This window comes from Lepus europaeus, chromosome 3 (assembly GCF_033115175.1).
Source record: "Lepus europaeus isolate LE1 chromosome 3, mLepTim1.pri, whole genome shotgun sequence".
In the NCBI taxonomy this organism is placed as follows: domain Eukaryota; kingdom Metazoa; phylum Chordata; class Mammalia; order Lagomorpha; family Leporidae; genus Lepus; species Lepus europaeus.
The window spans coordinates 30430112-30445041 of record NC_084829.1 but is presented as its reverse complement, the minus strand read 5'-3'; the positions used below and the strand labels follow the sequence as shown (position 1 = coordinate 30445041).

General features: G+C 52.8%; 1 protein-coding gene across 1 annotated transcript; it reads left to right on the top strand.

Annotated features, from left to right (window-relative positions):
- The first annotated feature begins 227 nt into the window (after positions 1–227).
- Positions 228–13348, top strand: TRIM31 (tripartite motif containing 31). Its single transcript, XM_062187147.1, has 9 exons — positions 228–656; positions 1590–1685; positions 3120–3350; positions 6250–6272; positions 6769–6884; positions 9746–9820; positions 10725–10790; positions 11228–11359; positions 12304–13348. Exons 1-9 carry the CDS (start codon positions 228–230, stop codon positions 12828–12830), a joined length of 1695 nt encoding a protein of 564 aa, XP_062043131.1. The 3' UTR covers positions 12831–13348.
- The last annotated feature ends 1582 nt before the right edge of the window (positions 13349–14930 follow it).

The following is a 14930-nucleotide window of genomic DNA, read 5'->3' as shown; positions in this document are numbered from 1 at the left end:
ATTTATTCTCAAGAGGTAGCCAGGCAGGATTGTCCCTCCTTTTCCTTCTCTTTAGAATGCTCCAAATTCTTACTCCTCTGTATCATTTTTTCCTCCCTCCCTGCTCCTCTAGCTAATTGACAGAATCTTTGACGTCCACCTGCTGTTTCCTTGTCCCTTCCTACAGCCAGTGTCCACAGCAGACCTCCAGGCTTCCTGCAAACTTGGGTCAGCCTAGTTGCTCTGTGATGGCCAGGCAACAGTCTCCCACGGACCTGCAGCAGGAAGTGATCTGCCCCATCTGCCTGGAGATTCTGCAGGACCCTGTCACCACCGACTGTGGGCACAATTTCTGCCTCCAATGCATCACTCAGGTGTCGGAAGCCTCAGCCGATTTCTTCAAATGCCCCCTCTGCAACAGTTCTGTGAGGAAGAATGCATTCACACGCAACTGGCTGCTGGTGAACCTGGTGGACAGAATCCAAGCTATGGATCCGTCTGAGATGCGGCCGGAGGTGGAGGAGGAGGAGGAGGAGATGAGATGTCCGAAGCACGGGGAGAAGCTGCATTACTTCTGCGAGCTGGATGGAAAATTCCTCTGTGTGGTGTGCTGTGGATCCAAGGACCACAAATCCCATAACACCAGCTTGATAGAAGAAGCTGCCCAGAGTTATCAGGTAGGCATGTGGAGCCCCCTTGCTGAACAGGAGTTCAGTGGAGATCTGGAAACTGCTGCCTCCTGCCTGTGTTTTTGCATTCCATGGCTCTGCACATTACGCTTAATGCTCACTGAGCCCAAAGTCCTGAGTCTGGGGAATCGGTGTCTGTGCAGATCAAGGAATAATGGAGAATGGAAAAGGTACAGAATTTTGACTCAGAAGAGGTGGGCTCAGGTCCAGACTCCTGAGTTCACTATGTGACTTTCAAGGAATCCCTTTGGGTCTCAGCTTTCAAATTAAGCGTAGCTCTTCAAACTGTTGGTAGGACGTGTGAGGGAAGGTTTGTGGGGGTGCTTTGAGAACCTTGCGCACCCCAAATATTACTCATAATAAGTCATAACAACTCTGCTCTTTTAAAAAAAAATCTCATTTATTTATTTGAGAGACAGAGTTACAGATAGAGAAGGAGAGACAGAAAGAGGTCTTCCATCCGCTGGTTCACTTCTCAGATGGCTGCAATGGTCAGAGTTGAGCCAATCTGAAGCTAGGAGCCAGGAGCTTTCTCCAAGTCTCCCATGTGGGTGCAGGGCCCAAGCACCTGGGCCATCCTCCACTGCCTTCCCAGGCCAAGGCAGAGAGCTGAATTGGAAGAGGAGCAGCTGGAACACCAACCGGTGCCCATATGGGATGCTGGTGCCGCAGGTGGAGATCCAGCCAACCAAGCCAGAGAGCCGGCCCCTGCTCTGCTCTTTTAGGTCCCTTGGGTTCCAATTTCTCAGTTCCCATCATTCCTCCCTCCACCCCACCCCCCAGCTTGAGAAGGGAGGGTGGATTAATAATTACCCCAGAACTCCCCAGAGATTCTCGTCTGCTCTCTGGAGAGAAGGGAGGGTTTTATGAGACCAAGAGCATGCATGCAGCACCTTGGGCTGAAGGTCGCTCTCCCCACAGGGGCAGATCCAGGCTCAGGTCAGGCTCTTGAGGCAGAAGGAGAAGGAAATAGCACTCACGAAGGCACAAAGTGAAGAGAAGATCGACTTCTTCATGGTAAGGAACAGCTCCACCCTGTGGGCCTCAGAATCAGAAACAGCTCCCCTGCCAAGCCTCTAGAACCTTTTATCAAGCAGACCCCTCAGTGACAGCCCTGGCAGCAAGGAGACAGCTGTGCCGGGAGGGACAGGCTGTGGCCTGCTGGGGACGTGTTCTCGCCCTTCCCACACTAAGCACTTGACCTGCACGGGTGGCAGCGCCTTCTGTTAGGAGAGCAGGCTGTCTGCCTCTGTCTCCTGCACCTGCCGACCTGCACCTCACTGGCCATTCACCACTAGGAGGCCCAGCTCCTCCTCACAGGCCACGGCCAACTAGAGGTTGGTTCCCCAGATGGGAAATGAAGAAGTCGTAACACCACCCTTTCTCTGGTTTTTTGCTTTGTTTTTGGTGTGTCAGAGGAAAATCTATATGAAGGCAGATTGAAACTGAAAAATCTTCTGGAAATATGAGTTTTACACAGGTTCTTGAAAGCAAAAATGAAGACATAAATGATAACTGAATATGACACTGAGTGCAGAGGAAAGCATAATTTATTTAAAAATTAAAGATGTTTTATTTATTTATTTGAAAGGCAGAGTTACAGAGGGAGAGGAAGAGACCTTCCATTTGCTGGTTCACTTCCCAAATGGCCACAATAGTGATGAGTTGGGCCAGGCAGAAGCCGGTAACCCTGAGCTCCATCCAGGTCTCCCACATGGGTGGCAGGGACCCAAGTGCTTGGGTCTTCCCAAGCACTTGTATTCCTAGGTGCATTAGCAGGGAGCTGGATAGGAAGTGGAGCAGCCAGAACACAAACTTTGATATGGGTTGCCTTCACTGTAAGCAACGGTTAACCTGCTGTGCCACAACACTGGCCCTGGAAGTGCTTTTAAAAGTTTGTTCTTGGGACCAGCATTGTGGCACAGAGGGTTAAGCCACTACCTTCGATGCCAGCATTTCGTATGAGCACTGATTCCAGTGCCAGCTGCTCTACTTCTGATCCAGCTCCCTGATAATGTACCTGGGAAATCAGTTGAAGGTGACTCAAGTACTTGGACCCCTGTCACCCACGTAGGAGACTTGGATGGAGTTCTTGGCTCCTGGCTCCAGCCTGGCTCAGCCCAGGCTATTGTGGGCATTTGAGAGTAAACCAGCAGGTGGAAGATCTCTCCCTCTCCCTCTCCCTCTCCCTCTCCCTCTCCCTCTCCCTCTCCCTCTCCCTCTCCCTCTCCCTCTCCCTCTCCTTCTCCCTCTTTCTCTGTCACTCTGCCTTTCAAATAAACTAATTTTTTAAGAAAAAAAAGTTTGTTCTCCTCACGTCTTCTCATGTCTGCCACAGCACACTGTTCTATGTTGGTACTCAGTCTAAACAAATAAAATAATGTACTAAGGTGGGCTGGAAAGACGGTTGAGGCCACCTCTTCTCTCTCTCTCCCTGTCCCTCACCCCCAGGCCCAGGTGGATTTAGAGAAGCAAAGGATCCTGGCCGAATTCGAGCATTTGGGGCAGGCCCTAAAGGAGGAGAAGAACTTCCTCCTGTCCCGGATCACGTGGCTGGGGCTGGAGGAAGCCAAGGAGAGTAAGTTCTACAGCACTGCCACCCAGGCACAGCTCAACTCTCTCAGAAATCTCACGGACTACCTGGAGACCAAGCAACGAATGCCACCCCAACAGCTGCTGAAGGTGAGTCCCCCGGGGACAGAATCGCAGCCAGGCAGAGCCAGGTCCTAGTCTCTGGCCAGAACGTCCAGTGCCTGGCAGAATGCCTGAGACTGCTCTAGCCTAGCACTGCCCAGTAGAAACAGGTGAAACTAATACATATGCTTTAGAATCACAGCACAAGCCACACATGTAATTTAGAAATATAACGTGAGCTACTACATGGTATAATTTAGAAATATAATGTGAGCCATGCATGTAATTTAGAAACACATTGCAAGCCACCTGCAAGAAAACTTCAAAATGCTAAAGGGCGAGTATTTGATGCATTGGTTATGACGCCACTTGGGCCGGTGCCATGGCTCACTAGGCTAATCCTCTGCCAACGGCGCCAGCACCTCGGGTTCTAGTCCCAGGTGGGGCGCCGGATTCTGTCCCGGTTGCTCCTCTTCCAGTCCAGTTCTCTGCTGTGCCCCGGGAAGGCAGTGGAGGATGGCCCAAGTGCTTGGGCCCTGCGCCCGCAAGGGAGACCAAGAGGAAGGACCTGGCTCCTGGCTTCGGATCAGTGTAGCGCGCTGGCTGCAGTACACTGGCCGTAGCGGCCATTTGTGGGGTGAACCAACGGAAAAGGAAGACCTTTCTCTCTGTCTCTCTCACTGTCTAACTCTGCCTGTCAAAAAAAAAAAAAATGCCACTTGGGGCACCCACATCCCTTATGGCAGTGCCTGGTTGAAGTTCTATTTCCACTTCCCACCCAGATTCCTGCTAATGTGTATCCAGGGACCCTGGGAGGAGGCAGGTGATGGTGCAAATACTAGGGTCCTTCCCATCCATGTGGGAGACCTGACTTCTACCTGGCTCAGCCCTGGCTGTTGTGAGCATTATGGGAATAAACCAGCAATGGTCTTTCTCTCCTTTTCAAATAGATAAAAATTATATTTTAAAAAAATTTGTGGAAAACTGAATTAAAAGATACATTTATTTGGGTGCAAAAAATTGAAATATGAGAGGTGCTCAAAAAGTTCATTAAAAATGCACTTAATGGAGGCCAGTGCTGTGGCTCACTTGGTTAAGCATCCCATATGGGCGCCGGGTTCTAGTCCTGGTTGCTCCTCTTCCAGTCCAGCTCTCTGCTGTGGCCCGGGAGGGCAGTGGAGGATGGCCCAAGTGCTTGGGCCCTGAACCCGCATGGGGGACCAGGATAGGCATCTGGCTCCTGGCTTCAGATCAGCGCGGTGCGCTGGCTGCAGCGGCCATTGGAGGGTGAACCAATGGAAAAAGAAGACCTTTCTCTCTCTCTCTCTCTCACTGTCCACTCTGCCTGTCAAAAAAAAAAAAAAAAGCATATAATGAAAACACTATCGGCCGGCGCCATGTCTCAATAGGCTAATCCTCTGCCTTGCGGTGCCGGCACACCGGGTTCTAGTCCCGGTCAGGGCGCCGGATCCTGTCCCGGTTGCCCCTCTTCCAGGCCAGCTCTCTGCTGTGGCCAAGGAGTGCAGTGGAGGGTGGCCCAAGTGCTTGGGCCCTGCACCCCATGGGAGACCAGGAGAAGCACCTGGCTCCTGCCATCGGATCAGCGTGGTGCGCCGGCCGCAGCACGCCAGCCGCGGCGGCCATTGGAGGGTGAACCAACGGCAAAAGGAAGACCTTTCTCTCTGTCTCTCTCTCTCACTGTCCACTCTGCCTGTCAAAAAAATAAATTAATTAATTAAAAAAATAAAAAAAATCTATTAACTGACTTCAAATTTTTTTTGCCATAAAATAAAACTATATTTTAATTTTATTTTCCATGGAGCTTTAAAAAAAAAGATTTACTTATTTGAAAGGCAAAGTGACAGAGAGGGTGGGAGAGAGAGAGAGGAGAGAGAGGTCTTGTATCTGTCAGTTCCCTTCTCAAATGCCCACCATAGCCAGGGCTGGGCCAGGACAAAGCCACGAGCCAGGAACTCCGTCCTGGTGGTCCACGTGGGTGGCAAGGGTTCAAGTACTTGGGCCATCACCTGCTGTCTTCCAGGTCTAGTGGCAGAAAGCTGGATTTGAAGCACAGTAGCGGGGGCTTGAACTGGCAGTCTGACTTGAGATGTAGGCACCCCAGGTGGTTGCTTAACCTGCTGGGCCACAACACACAGCACACTCTGTGTAATTTAAAGTTTTCCTAGTAGCCCCATTAAAAAGAAACAGGTGAAATTAATTCCAATAAAATATTTAACTTAATATATCAATCAAAATCATCAATATGTTTAAAGTAATAAAGAGATAGTTCACATTTTGGAGGGGAGTCTTTTGCACTGAGTGTTTGAACTCTGGTGTAGAGTTTGCACGTCAGCACCTCTCAGCTCAGATGCTTAATTGTCAGCTGTTGAAGGAAAATGTGGTCCTACTAAGTCGAGAGAGTTATTTTTAGTGGGAACAATGTTTTATGCTGCTTTGGCCTTTAAATTTGAATCAGTGAAAAGTCAGTTTAATTAAAAGTCTGATTCCTAGTGCACTAGTTTCAAGCATTCGGTAGCCAGTCAGCACAGGTCCAGCTGATGCACAAAAAAAGTCGAGATGATCCCTCTTGAACCCATCTCCTATGGTGCTGGCTCAAGTGTCCTTTTCTTTCTTTCAAGAAAAGTTCATGCAAAGCCACTCCAACCTTTCTCCTGCCCCAGGGAACAGGGCTCCCCTCGTTAGTTCAGGATCTGAGACAAAATTCATTTGCAAAGTTTCATTCTCTGGACAGCCAGCCACTTCTCCACCTCGTGCCACATTGGTGCTTCTTGGAAGAGCCCTCCTTGTGGGTGGGAAGAGAAAAGAAGAGAGAGAGTGAGTCTTAGAGATGCTCTCACTCCACCTGCTCTGTCCACACCCAGCACCCTCCCTGGCTCCCGTGAACCAGCCAAGTGCTGATGCCATGCTGTTTCTCTTTCTCTTCTAGGGCATCAAAAGTATCTTGCACAGGTATGTACATTTTGCCTCCAGATGCATCCCTATGTGCACTCAGCATATGTAGAGATACTCAACATTCCTCGCTCACAAACACCCACACACCTAACTTTGCAGTCAGGTATTTAGGCTGCAGAGGGGGAAGTTGGGAGCTGAGCACATGAGCGTATGAATTGGCTGTTAAAGAGAGGAGCTCTTCTCTCCAGCTTCCTGGTGCTTTGGCACAGCCTCCTGGTGGTTCCTGCTGGCCCTTTGCTCAGTGGGATGCCCCTGGGGTCTCGCCTCCCATCTCCCTGCCTCCTCTCCTTTTCTCCTTCTCTCTCTCTCCATCTCTCATTTGCATTCCCACGTCTCCTTGTGCACCTTCTTGCTCCAGCCCCATATCTCTAGTGCTGGCCCTGTCATCCACCACCACCCCCAAGAGTCCCTCCCCACATGGCTGGGTCAGGGTCGTCCCTTCCCCATCTCCCCTCCCCTGGTTTCAGCACACAGCTCCGCCATGTCCTCCTAGGAGTGAAGAGTTTCAGTTTCTCAACCTACCCCCGATTCCTCTGGACCTGGAGAAAAAGTTCAGTGAAGCAAAGTCAAGACATGACTTCATCACTGAGAACCTGAGGAGATTCAAAGGTAAGGCATGGACTGAGAGAGGCCTCTGTCCTCCTACCTAGGGGATTCTCTCCCTGCCAGTGACCATCATGGCACTGTTCCAACACCAGGGCCTCCCAGCATTGCTACACTTCCTTCAGGCATTTCTCACATGTGTTGGTCGTCAGGGTCCTTGTCTATACCCGACCCCGACTCTTGTGCTTGCCACAAAAGGGGACCTGGCCTTGGGCCCCATGTGGCCCCCAGGCCAAGTATAGGGACCATGGACCAGAGAGGAGGCAGAATCCTGCCTGCCCAGGGCCCCAGGCAGCGAGTACATGATCTCTGACAAGTGGCTTTTATTTCTCTGGTGCACACGGCTGTCTCTGACTGCGGTAGAGAAAATGGGTTCACAGTTAACGCTGCTTGGGTGAAATCCTCTTATCCTTGCAGGAAAACAGAAATCAGCCAGAAGAGAAGTATATGACTTGGGGTTTGGATACTCAGTCACGTATTTAGGAAAAACTCCTCTGGGTTTGCATCTAGGAAGAAGGGTTGATGTCTGTAAGGATGCCCTTCTCCTCAAAGGCAGTGCTTGCCTAAGCTGAGAGTAAAGATGGCTGAATGGAGTCTTCTTCCTAGAAACAGCACAAGAGCCTCCCCCTGCCAGTACCTCCCATGCACCGAATGGAAAAGGAGACGAGGGCAAATTCAGAACCTGCCCCCCTCCAAATTCAGCCAGGAGTCTCTACCTGGCAGACCTGATAGGGAACCGTGTCTTGGTTTTGCTCTTACATTTGTCTGAGCTTTGCTTTCTGTGTGTTAGCGCTCCCAACCCACTGGGTACAATGTCAACTGACCCAGCAAGTTTATAGTCATCTCACTTCTAAACACCTTGGTTCCTGTTTAAAGCTTCAGCCAAGGAGTCCCCTTCCTTTTCATCACAGGCAACATTTGAGAGAGGAAGAGATAGGCATGGTCTGTTCTTGCTTCTCTCTCACACAACACAACACACACACACACATCCCCTAGTCCCCACTGGCCTCATCAAGACCTATGGAACGGAGGGATTGTGGGGTGTCTACTTGTCCCATTGGCCCAGGCTACTTAGATCCCTGTTCTGAGGGTCATGGTCTCTTGCAGGGGGAGTGGCAGGGTCTGGTAGCCCAGCACCCAGGGATGGAGGTGAGGTGGTGGGAACCACACTGCCTGCAGGGTTTGTGGGTCCAGTACTCCCAGACAAGGCTTCCTTGTCTCTGGCTCTGGGTTTGCAGACCCCTTGACAAGAGTACCACGGAGTCTCCCTGCGGTGCTGCCCACAGCTGAGCTGTGGCTCTCAGGGGAGCTTCCCACCTTCTCCCTGCAACCCCTGGTCTTTTCTCTATTCTGGAGCTGCAGGGCCCTGCGTGAGGGGTGTGCAGTGGCCTGGAGGAAGGCCCTGAAGCTCTGAAGTCCAGCACCCAACCCCAAATCCACGCCAGGAAGGGGCCAGTGTGCCCTGATTGCACAGAGGAGTCCCTTGTCCCCGGCCCTATTTTTGGAAGGGGTGCACAGCCACAAGGCCCCCTGTATCTGCACAGGGAGGGAAGGGGCTGTAAGCTTCCAACTCCAGGGTCTCTGTCTCCCTTCTCCTCTTAGGGGCAGGAGGATGGGATTCCCATCCAGGCCTTAGGGGTGTGGCAGCCCCTCATATTGCACCCTCTTCCTGTATGGTAGTCCCATGGCAGGCCGCCTCCTGAAGCTAAAGTGTGAGGCCTCAAGGCGCTTTTTCCATACTGTCAGGTCGTAAGGAAGGGGCTCGATCCCTGCTGCCCAGTTCAGTGGCTCCACGTGTGCCTGGGTCACTGGAAATGTGACTCCTCCCAATGCAAAGGCCCTGCCAGTGAGCAATACCCACCCCGCAAGGCTGCGCATGAAAACAGTATGTAGTACAGCAATAATTGTTCACTCTACATGCTAAAATGACAATCTTTAGAAAACAGAGTTAAGTAAATATATAATTAAAATTCATATGACCAGTTTCTTCCTTTTTTTTTTTTTTAAAAAAAAGGTTTATTTGGAAGGCAGAGCATCAGAGAGGATGACGGGGAGAGAGAGAGAGAGAGGAGAGAGAGAGAGAGAGATCCCATGTGCTGGTTCACTCCCCATATGACTGTTCCTGGCTGGGCCAGGCTGAAGCCACAAGCCAGGAACTCTGTTTGGGTCTCCCACATGGATGGCAGGGGCCCAGACACTTGGGTTATCTACTGCTACCTTCTCAGGCTCATTAGCAAGGAGCTGGATTGGAAGTGGAACAGCCAGGACACGAACTGGTGCCCATACAGGATGCCAGCATTGCAAAGGGCCAGTTAACTTGCTGCACCAGAGTGTCAACCTCTCTTCTTGGTTTTTTAATGTAACCACTGGAAAAAAAATTCTTAAAAATTTATGTATTTGAAAGTTAGAGTTACAGAGAGAGGGAGAGACAGAGAGTGAGGAAGAGATCTTCCATCTGCTGGTTCACTCCCCAGATGGCTGCAATGGCCAGGGCTGGGCCAGGCCTAATCCAGGAGCAGGAGCTTCATCCAGGTCACTCGTGTGGGTGTCAGGGACCCAAGCAGTAGCCATCACCATTGCCTCCCAGGGTGCCCATGAGCAGGAGGCTGGAATTGGAAGCAGAGCCATGGGCATCAAGTGTCCCAAGCAGCATCTAAAGCACTGCAAATTTACCTTTTAATTCCATCTTTTCAAAGTCCTCCCCAAAGAGCAGCTTGAGTCCACAGGTCACATTAGATGTGCACAGGACCCTGGGCAAGCAGAGCGGCTTCACATACACTAAAAAAAAAATGCCAGGGCCTTGCCGTGCGGCCTGGGTTCCTTGCTCCGGTCTCTGGTCCCTCATTCCTCCTGTTCTCTACCCTCAGACACCCTCCAGGCCGACAGGAAGAAAGACAAAGGCAAATTCCTCAAAGGCATGAATGAAATCCACACCAAGAGCTGTGAGTAGCAGAGGAGACTGACTTCTTGCCATGGGGGAAAGCGAGACATTCACAGGGCAAAGAATTCCTTCTGTGGTTACACGGGGACCCCTTCCGCTGCCCACCCGGGAGATGAGAACTATGTGAATGTTTTCTTTTAAACCCGGGTCATTCACAGAACAGTAACAAGTCCTACAACTCCAAAATATTCGAAAGTAATCAGAAATTAGAGACTGATTTCTTGCCTGCTCAGAGCCAGGGAGGATATCCAATGGACAAAGAGGAGGTGGAGGCAGTTCCGTCTCTGCAGTACTAGCTGCCTCAGCTTGGCCTGCATCATGCTCCTGGACAAAGTCCCAAGGGGGCAGCAGGACAACTGGGGGACGGAGCTACACTGGGACAGAGATGGCTCTGCTGCCTGCCCACAACACTGAAGGCCCGTCTGTGCAGCCCCACCGTGTGCCAAGAACCCCACACCTGTGCCCCAAGGTGGGCGTCCCTGCCTGAGTGTACAATGAGCACCCCGCAGCTCCAGGGAACAGAGAGGGGCTTCCTGGGTCAGGTGGCCAGGAAGGGAAGGAGACCAGATTAGAGCCCTCTTCTCCAATGCCAGGGACTTAACACAACCACTGAAAGCCAGCCAGCAGCGTCTCGGGATTGCACTGCTCCCCCGTCCCCCTCTCTGCTGGCATGGAGACCATGACTGAGAGCTCCATGGCCTGTGCCAGCTCAGGGTTTACCACCGCCAGGCCCCAGTGGCACAGGCCAGCAGCGAACCCCGCCACAGCTGACCCTGAGACCAACCCGAAGGTTTCCACACTTCTGCTTGGGGAAGCCCACTGGTGGCTGCCCTTACTGATGGTGGGGGCGGTGGTGGTGGTGCAGCCTCTGAGTATCGAGTCAGCTTTCTCTCGCCAACTTCTAGGGTGCCTGTTTGAGAAACACAATCCTAACCCAGACAACACCTCCACGCCTGAGCCATCCTCCCCAGGTAGGCAACAGAAACTCCCTGCGGTGGCTGGCGGGGGCGGCACCCAGTCTGCCGAGGAGCTGCCTGGCGCGTGTCGTCCACCCTCGCCACGGCTGACTGAACGTGGACGCGACTAGGGAAGGCACAGAAATCTGGGCTCGGACAGTCGGAGGGAGGTGGTTGGTGAGGAAGGGGAGGCAGTGGCATCTGCGGGCCTCGAAGACTTCAGGTGCAGGAGATGGCCTGGGCGGATATGGGGTGCGGGGGTGGGGGCAGGCTCCCTCCGCCGCTGCCCACATTGCACCACCCGGGAGTGAGCTCCCCAAGTTTCACCTTGCTGCCGGGGATCTGTCTGGCTTTTCTCCTTTGCTTCACCCTCCAAGGCAACGGAAGCCCAGCAAGTCCCCAGCCCCCAACACTACTCCAATCCCGCTTTCGGGCCTCCTTCATTGGCACAGTCTCCGGTATAGAACTGCGGCTGCCCCGCAGCAGAGCCTCCTTCGCCATGGTTCCTGGAAACCGCGCCAGCGCCGCGAATGCGGAGAGCTCCCGCGGCGCCGCGCGCACTGCAGAGCTCCGGGAGGCGCTGAGTGAGTGGCGGAAGGCGAAGGGGTCCCAGGTTGAGCGGAGTCGGGTGGAGGGAGAGCAGCGAAGGAGCACGGAGAGCGGGGTGGTGGCGGCGGCCGCCGCGTTGTTGAGCCAACCGCGAACCGTCCCACGCGGGCCGTCTGCTGGTCGCCTTGCCTGTGGTGTCCTCTAGTGGACACTCGTAGTCCCTACAGCTGTCCGCTCGGGGGCCGCGGCTCCCCTCGCCTCTGCCCCAGCTTTTTCAAAAACCGCAGCCTGGCTGGAGGTCCTGCCTGGCTCACCTCCGACCCGTCCCCGCCGACCCGACAGCTGTCACTCTTGCCCGCATTCCCACACCCTCCTTCGCTCCCAGCCACGCACATCGGGTCAATCAACATTACAGGAAAGGGTGTGAGATTAGGAAAACAGCTAGGGTGAGGGAATGAGCCCCCGCCGCTAACTCCTTAGCAGAGATTGGGACCACCACTGCTCAGGCCTTTGTGGAGCATGGCTGGGGACCCTTCCGACCGTGTAAACCGTGACTCAACATGCATATTCTAGTAAAAGTGTCTATGCGTGTGTTGGGGGAGCTGTGTCTGAACGCTCCTGCTTCCAGGGGCCAGTCCCCACCTGACCTGTGTATAAGGGGTGAAGTTACCTGTGCTCAGGCGATCTGACCCTCGGTGTCTAGCATACTAGCCCCGAACCAGGGACCACGGGAAACCACAAGGAGGCGATTTTATTTCTGGGTGTTGCAGCGATCCCGCCATTACCACCACGGCACCCACAGAACTACACCTCTACACCTCTCCAAGGAGGTGAGAGCGAAGCCTAGGACTTCCCTGGGGATTTGAGAGGTGGTTGGCAACACAAAGTTTGCCTCCAACTGCATCCCGGGGGAGCGCGGAGGCAGAGGACTGGACGACTTGACCCGGGACTGAGCCTCTTTCTCTTCCAGCTCCCACAGCCCCCGTGACCTTCGACGCTGCCTCGGCCCATCCCGACCTCGTCCTCTCCCAGGATCTCAAAACGGTGACACTGGACCTCGCTCCTGCGGACAGTTTGGAGTACGCCGCGGGGCCGGAGAGCTTCTACCCGTTCCGGTGCGTGCTCGGCTCGCCCGGCTTCTCCTGCGGCCGCCACGCCTGGGAGGCGGAGCTAAGGGGGCCCCGGGGCGGGGCCTGCGTCGTGGGCGTGGCCTGGGAGCAAGTGGCTCGGCGGGGCTTCCTGATGGTGGACCCCGAGAGCGGCTTCTGGGCGCTGCGCATCACCGACTCCGAGTGCCAGGCGCTCACCGGGCAAGACACCCGGAAGGATCTCCCGCTGCGTCCCAGGAAAGTGCGTGTCCGCGTGGACGTCGAGCTCGGGACGGTCGCCTTCTACGACGCCGCCACCAACACCCACCTCTACACGTTCCACGCCTCCTTCCCGGGGAAGATCTTCCCCTTCTTCAGACTTCTGTTTCCCGGCACCCAGGTCATCCTGAATCCCTAGAGTCGTTGCTTTGCCTTCCTTCGCCTCCGGCTTTTCCGCCTCACTCGGGGTGTGCAGCAGGGTTGAAGCCAGGCGTTCAGAAATTCCAGGCCTGATGTCTCTGATCCGACTTTAGATGTGCTTCCGGCCCTGGGCTCCGAAACCTAGTCTCTCGTCCCCAGTGCACGCTACCTCAGCCTGCAGTCCTCTGTCTTCACCGAGCTGATTCCAAGTCCTAAGCGAAGGGAGCGTCCTATAGAGCTCAGGATTGCAAGACTCAAGAGGATCCAGTGCTCGCCTCTGTAGATGAGTCCTGATGCTAGCCGCTGAGTTTTCCAGGATCTTCACTGAAGCCTGTAGACCCCAGACCGGCTGGAGCCCTCCTTGCTATCGCATTTCCAGAGCATGCTGGCCTCCTGCTGCCGACCAATCCAAGGAATCACCGGGAACCAACTCCAGGCTGGCACAGGAGCGCCTCAATTCTCTGGGAACTGAGCAACAGCTGCCCAGTTCTTTGGTCTGCACCTGGTAAAATCAACTACTGCCTTCCACCAACCTGGTGTTAGCAACTGGCTTGCTGCCTATTGGGTGAGCAGACCCAGTGTTGGGGGCTCTAGAACAATTCCTCCAGCCAAGTCTGGGACATGTTCTGCTACACCTATCCCCAGTGTGCCTGGAGATAAACCATGCATGCAGCTTTTTTTTTTTTTTTTTACAGCATTGTTTGTAATAGGACAAGACTGGAAATGATTCAAATCCATCAACATGGGGTGGTTGGAAAAACTGTGATGAGAAACCCTCCAGTTGCATTCTGGTTGACACAGGTGCAGGAGACTGGACAACTGACCACGGACAAACAGCCCTTTCCTCCTCTCCCACCAAGCTCCTGAAGCTCCTGTGGGCCTGAACTTGGCTTTGGCCCAGCTGGACATCATCCTTTCCTGATATCTGAAAACTAGGATACTGGACTTCTCTCTGAGCTACTCAGCTAGACCGGTCCTTGTGTCTTCCATCCAGTTGGCAAGTGAGGACTACCTATATATTACTGTAGAATGACCTCTAAGATCTATTATGTGAGAGAAGCAAGGTGGAGTCAGTACACATAGCATACTACATGCTACCTAAGGGGGAATATAAATGCATGCATTTGTCTGCTTATGGTTATTTTTTAGGTGGGGGAACAAACCAAAACCAAATAAAGTGTTGCCTACAGTGGGAGGGAAAGCCAGATGGGAGGGATGGAAGTTAGTCTCTTCTGAGCATTTGACTCGTTCTGTGCATTTGACTTTGATACCATGTAAATATTTTCCATCATTATAAAGCAAATTAAGTTTAAAATGAGACGAACTGACCTAGCTGTGTATGGTGTTGGTGGCTTACACAGCAGAGCGGACCGTCATTTGTGGTGAGTGCCTGGTGCAGCAGTTGTGTCAACAGCTCGGGTGCCTGCATGCTGTGTCAGAGTGCCTGGGTTTGAGTCCTGATTCCACTGCTGAGTCCAGCTCTCTTCTAATGGTGCACCCTGGGACGTAACAGCTGATAATGGCTCAAGTACTTGGGTCCCTGCCACTCACATGACAGACCTGGCTTGTGTTCTGGGCTCCTGGTTTTCCCTCAGCTGTTGCAGGCATTTGGGAAGTGAACCAGTGGATGGAAGATCTCTCTCTCCCTCCTTCTCTCCCTCCCTCTCCCTCTCCCTGCTTTTCAAATAAAATGTAAATAAATAAATACATTTTAAATGTAGTAATTTGATTGTAGGTCTTTAGTAGGATATATACTAAGGATAAAAAGAATCACAAATGGGGACCAACATTGTGGTGTAATGAGCTAAGCTGCCACCTGCAATGATAGCATTCTATATCGATGCTGGTTAGAGCCTTGGCTGTTCCACTTCTGATCCAGCTCCCTGCTAATGCACCTGGGAAAGCAGTGGAAGATGGCCCAAGTGTTTGGGCCCCTGCACCCATGTAGGAGACCTGGAAGAAGCTCCTGGCTCCTGGCTTTGCATTTCAGCCACTTGGGGAATGAACCTGTGGATGGAAGATCTCTCTGTCTCTCTCTCTCTGGAACTTCTGCCTTTCAAATAAATAAAATAAATCTTAGAAAAAGAATCACAAATAA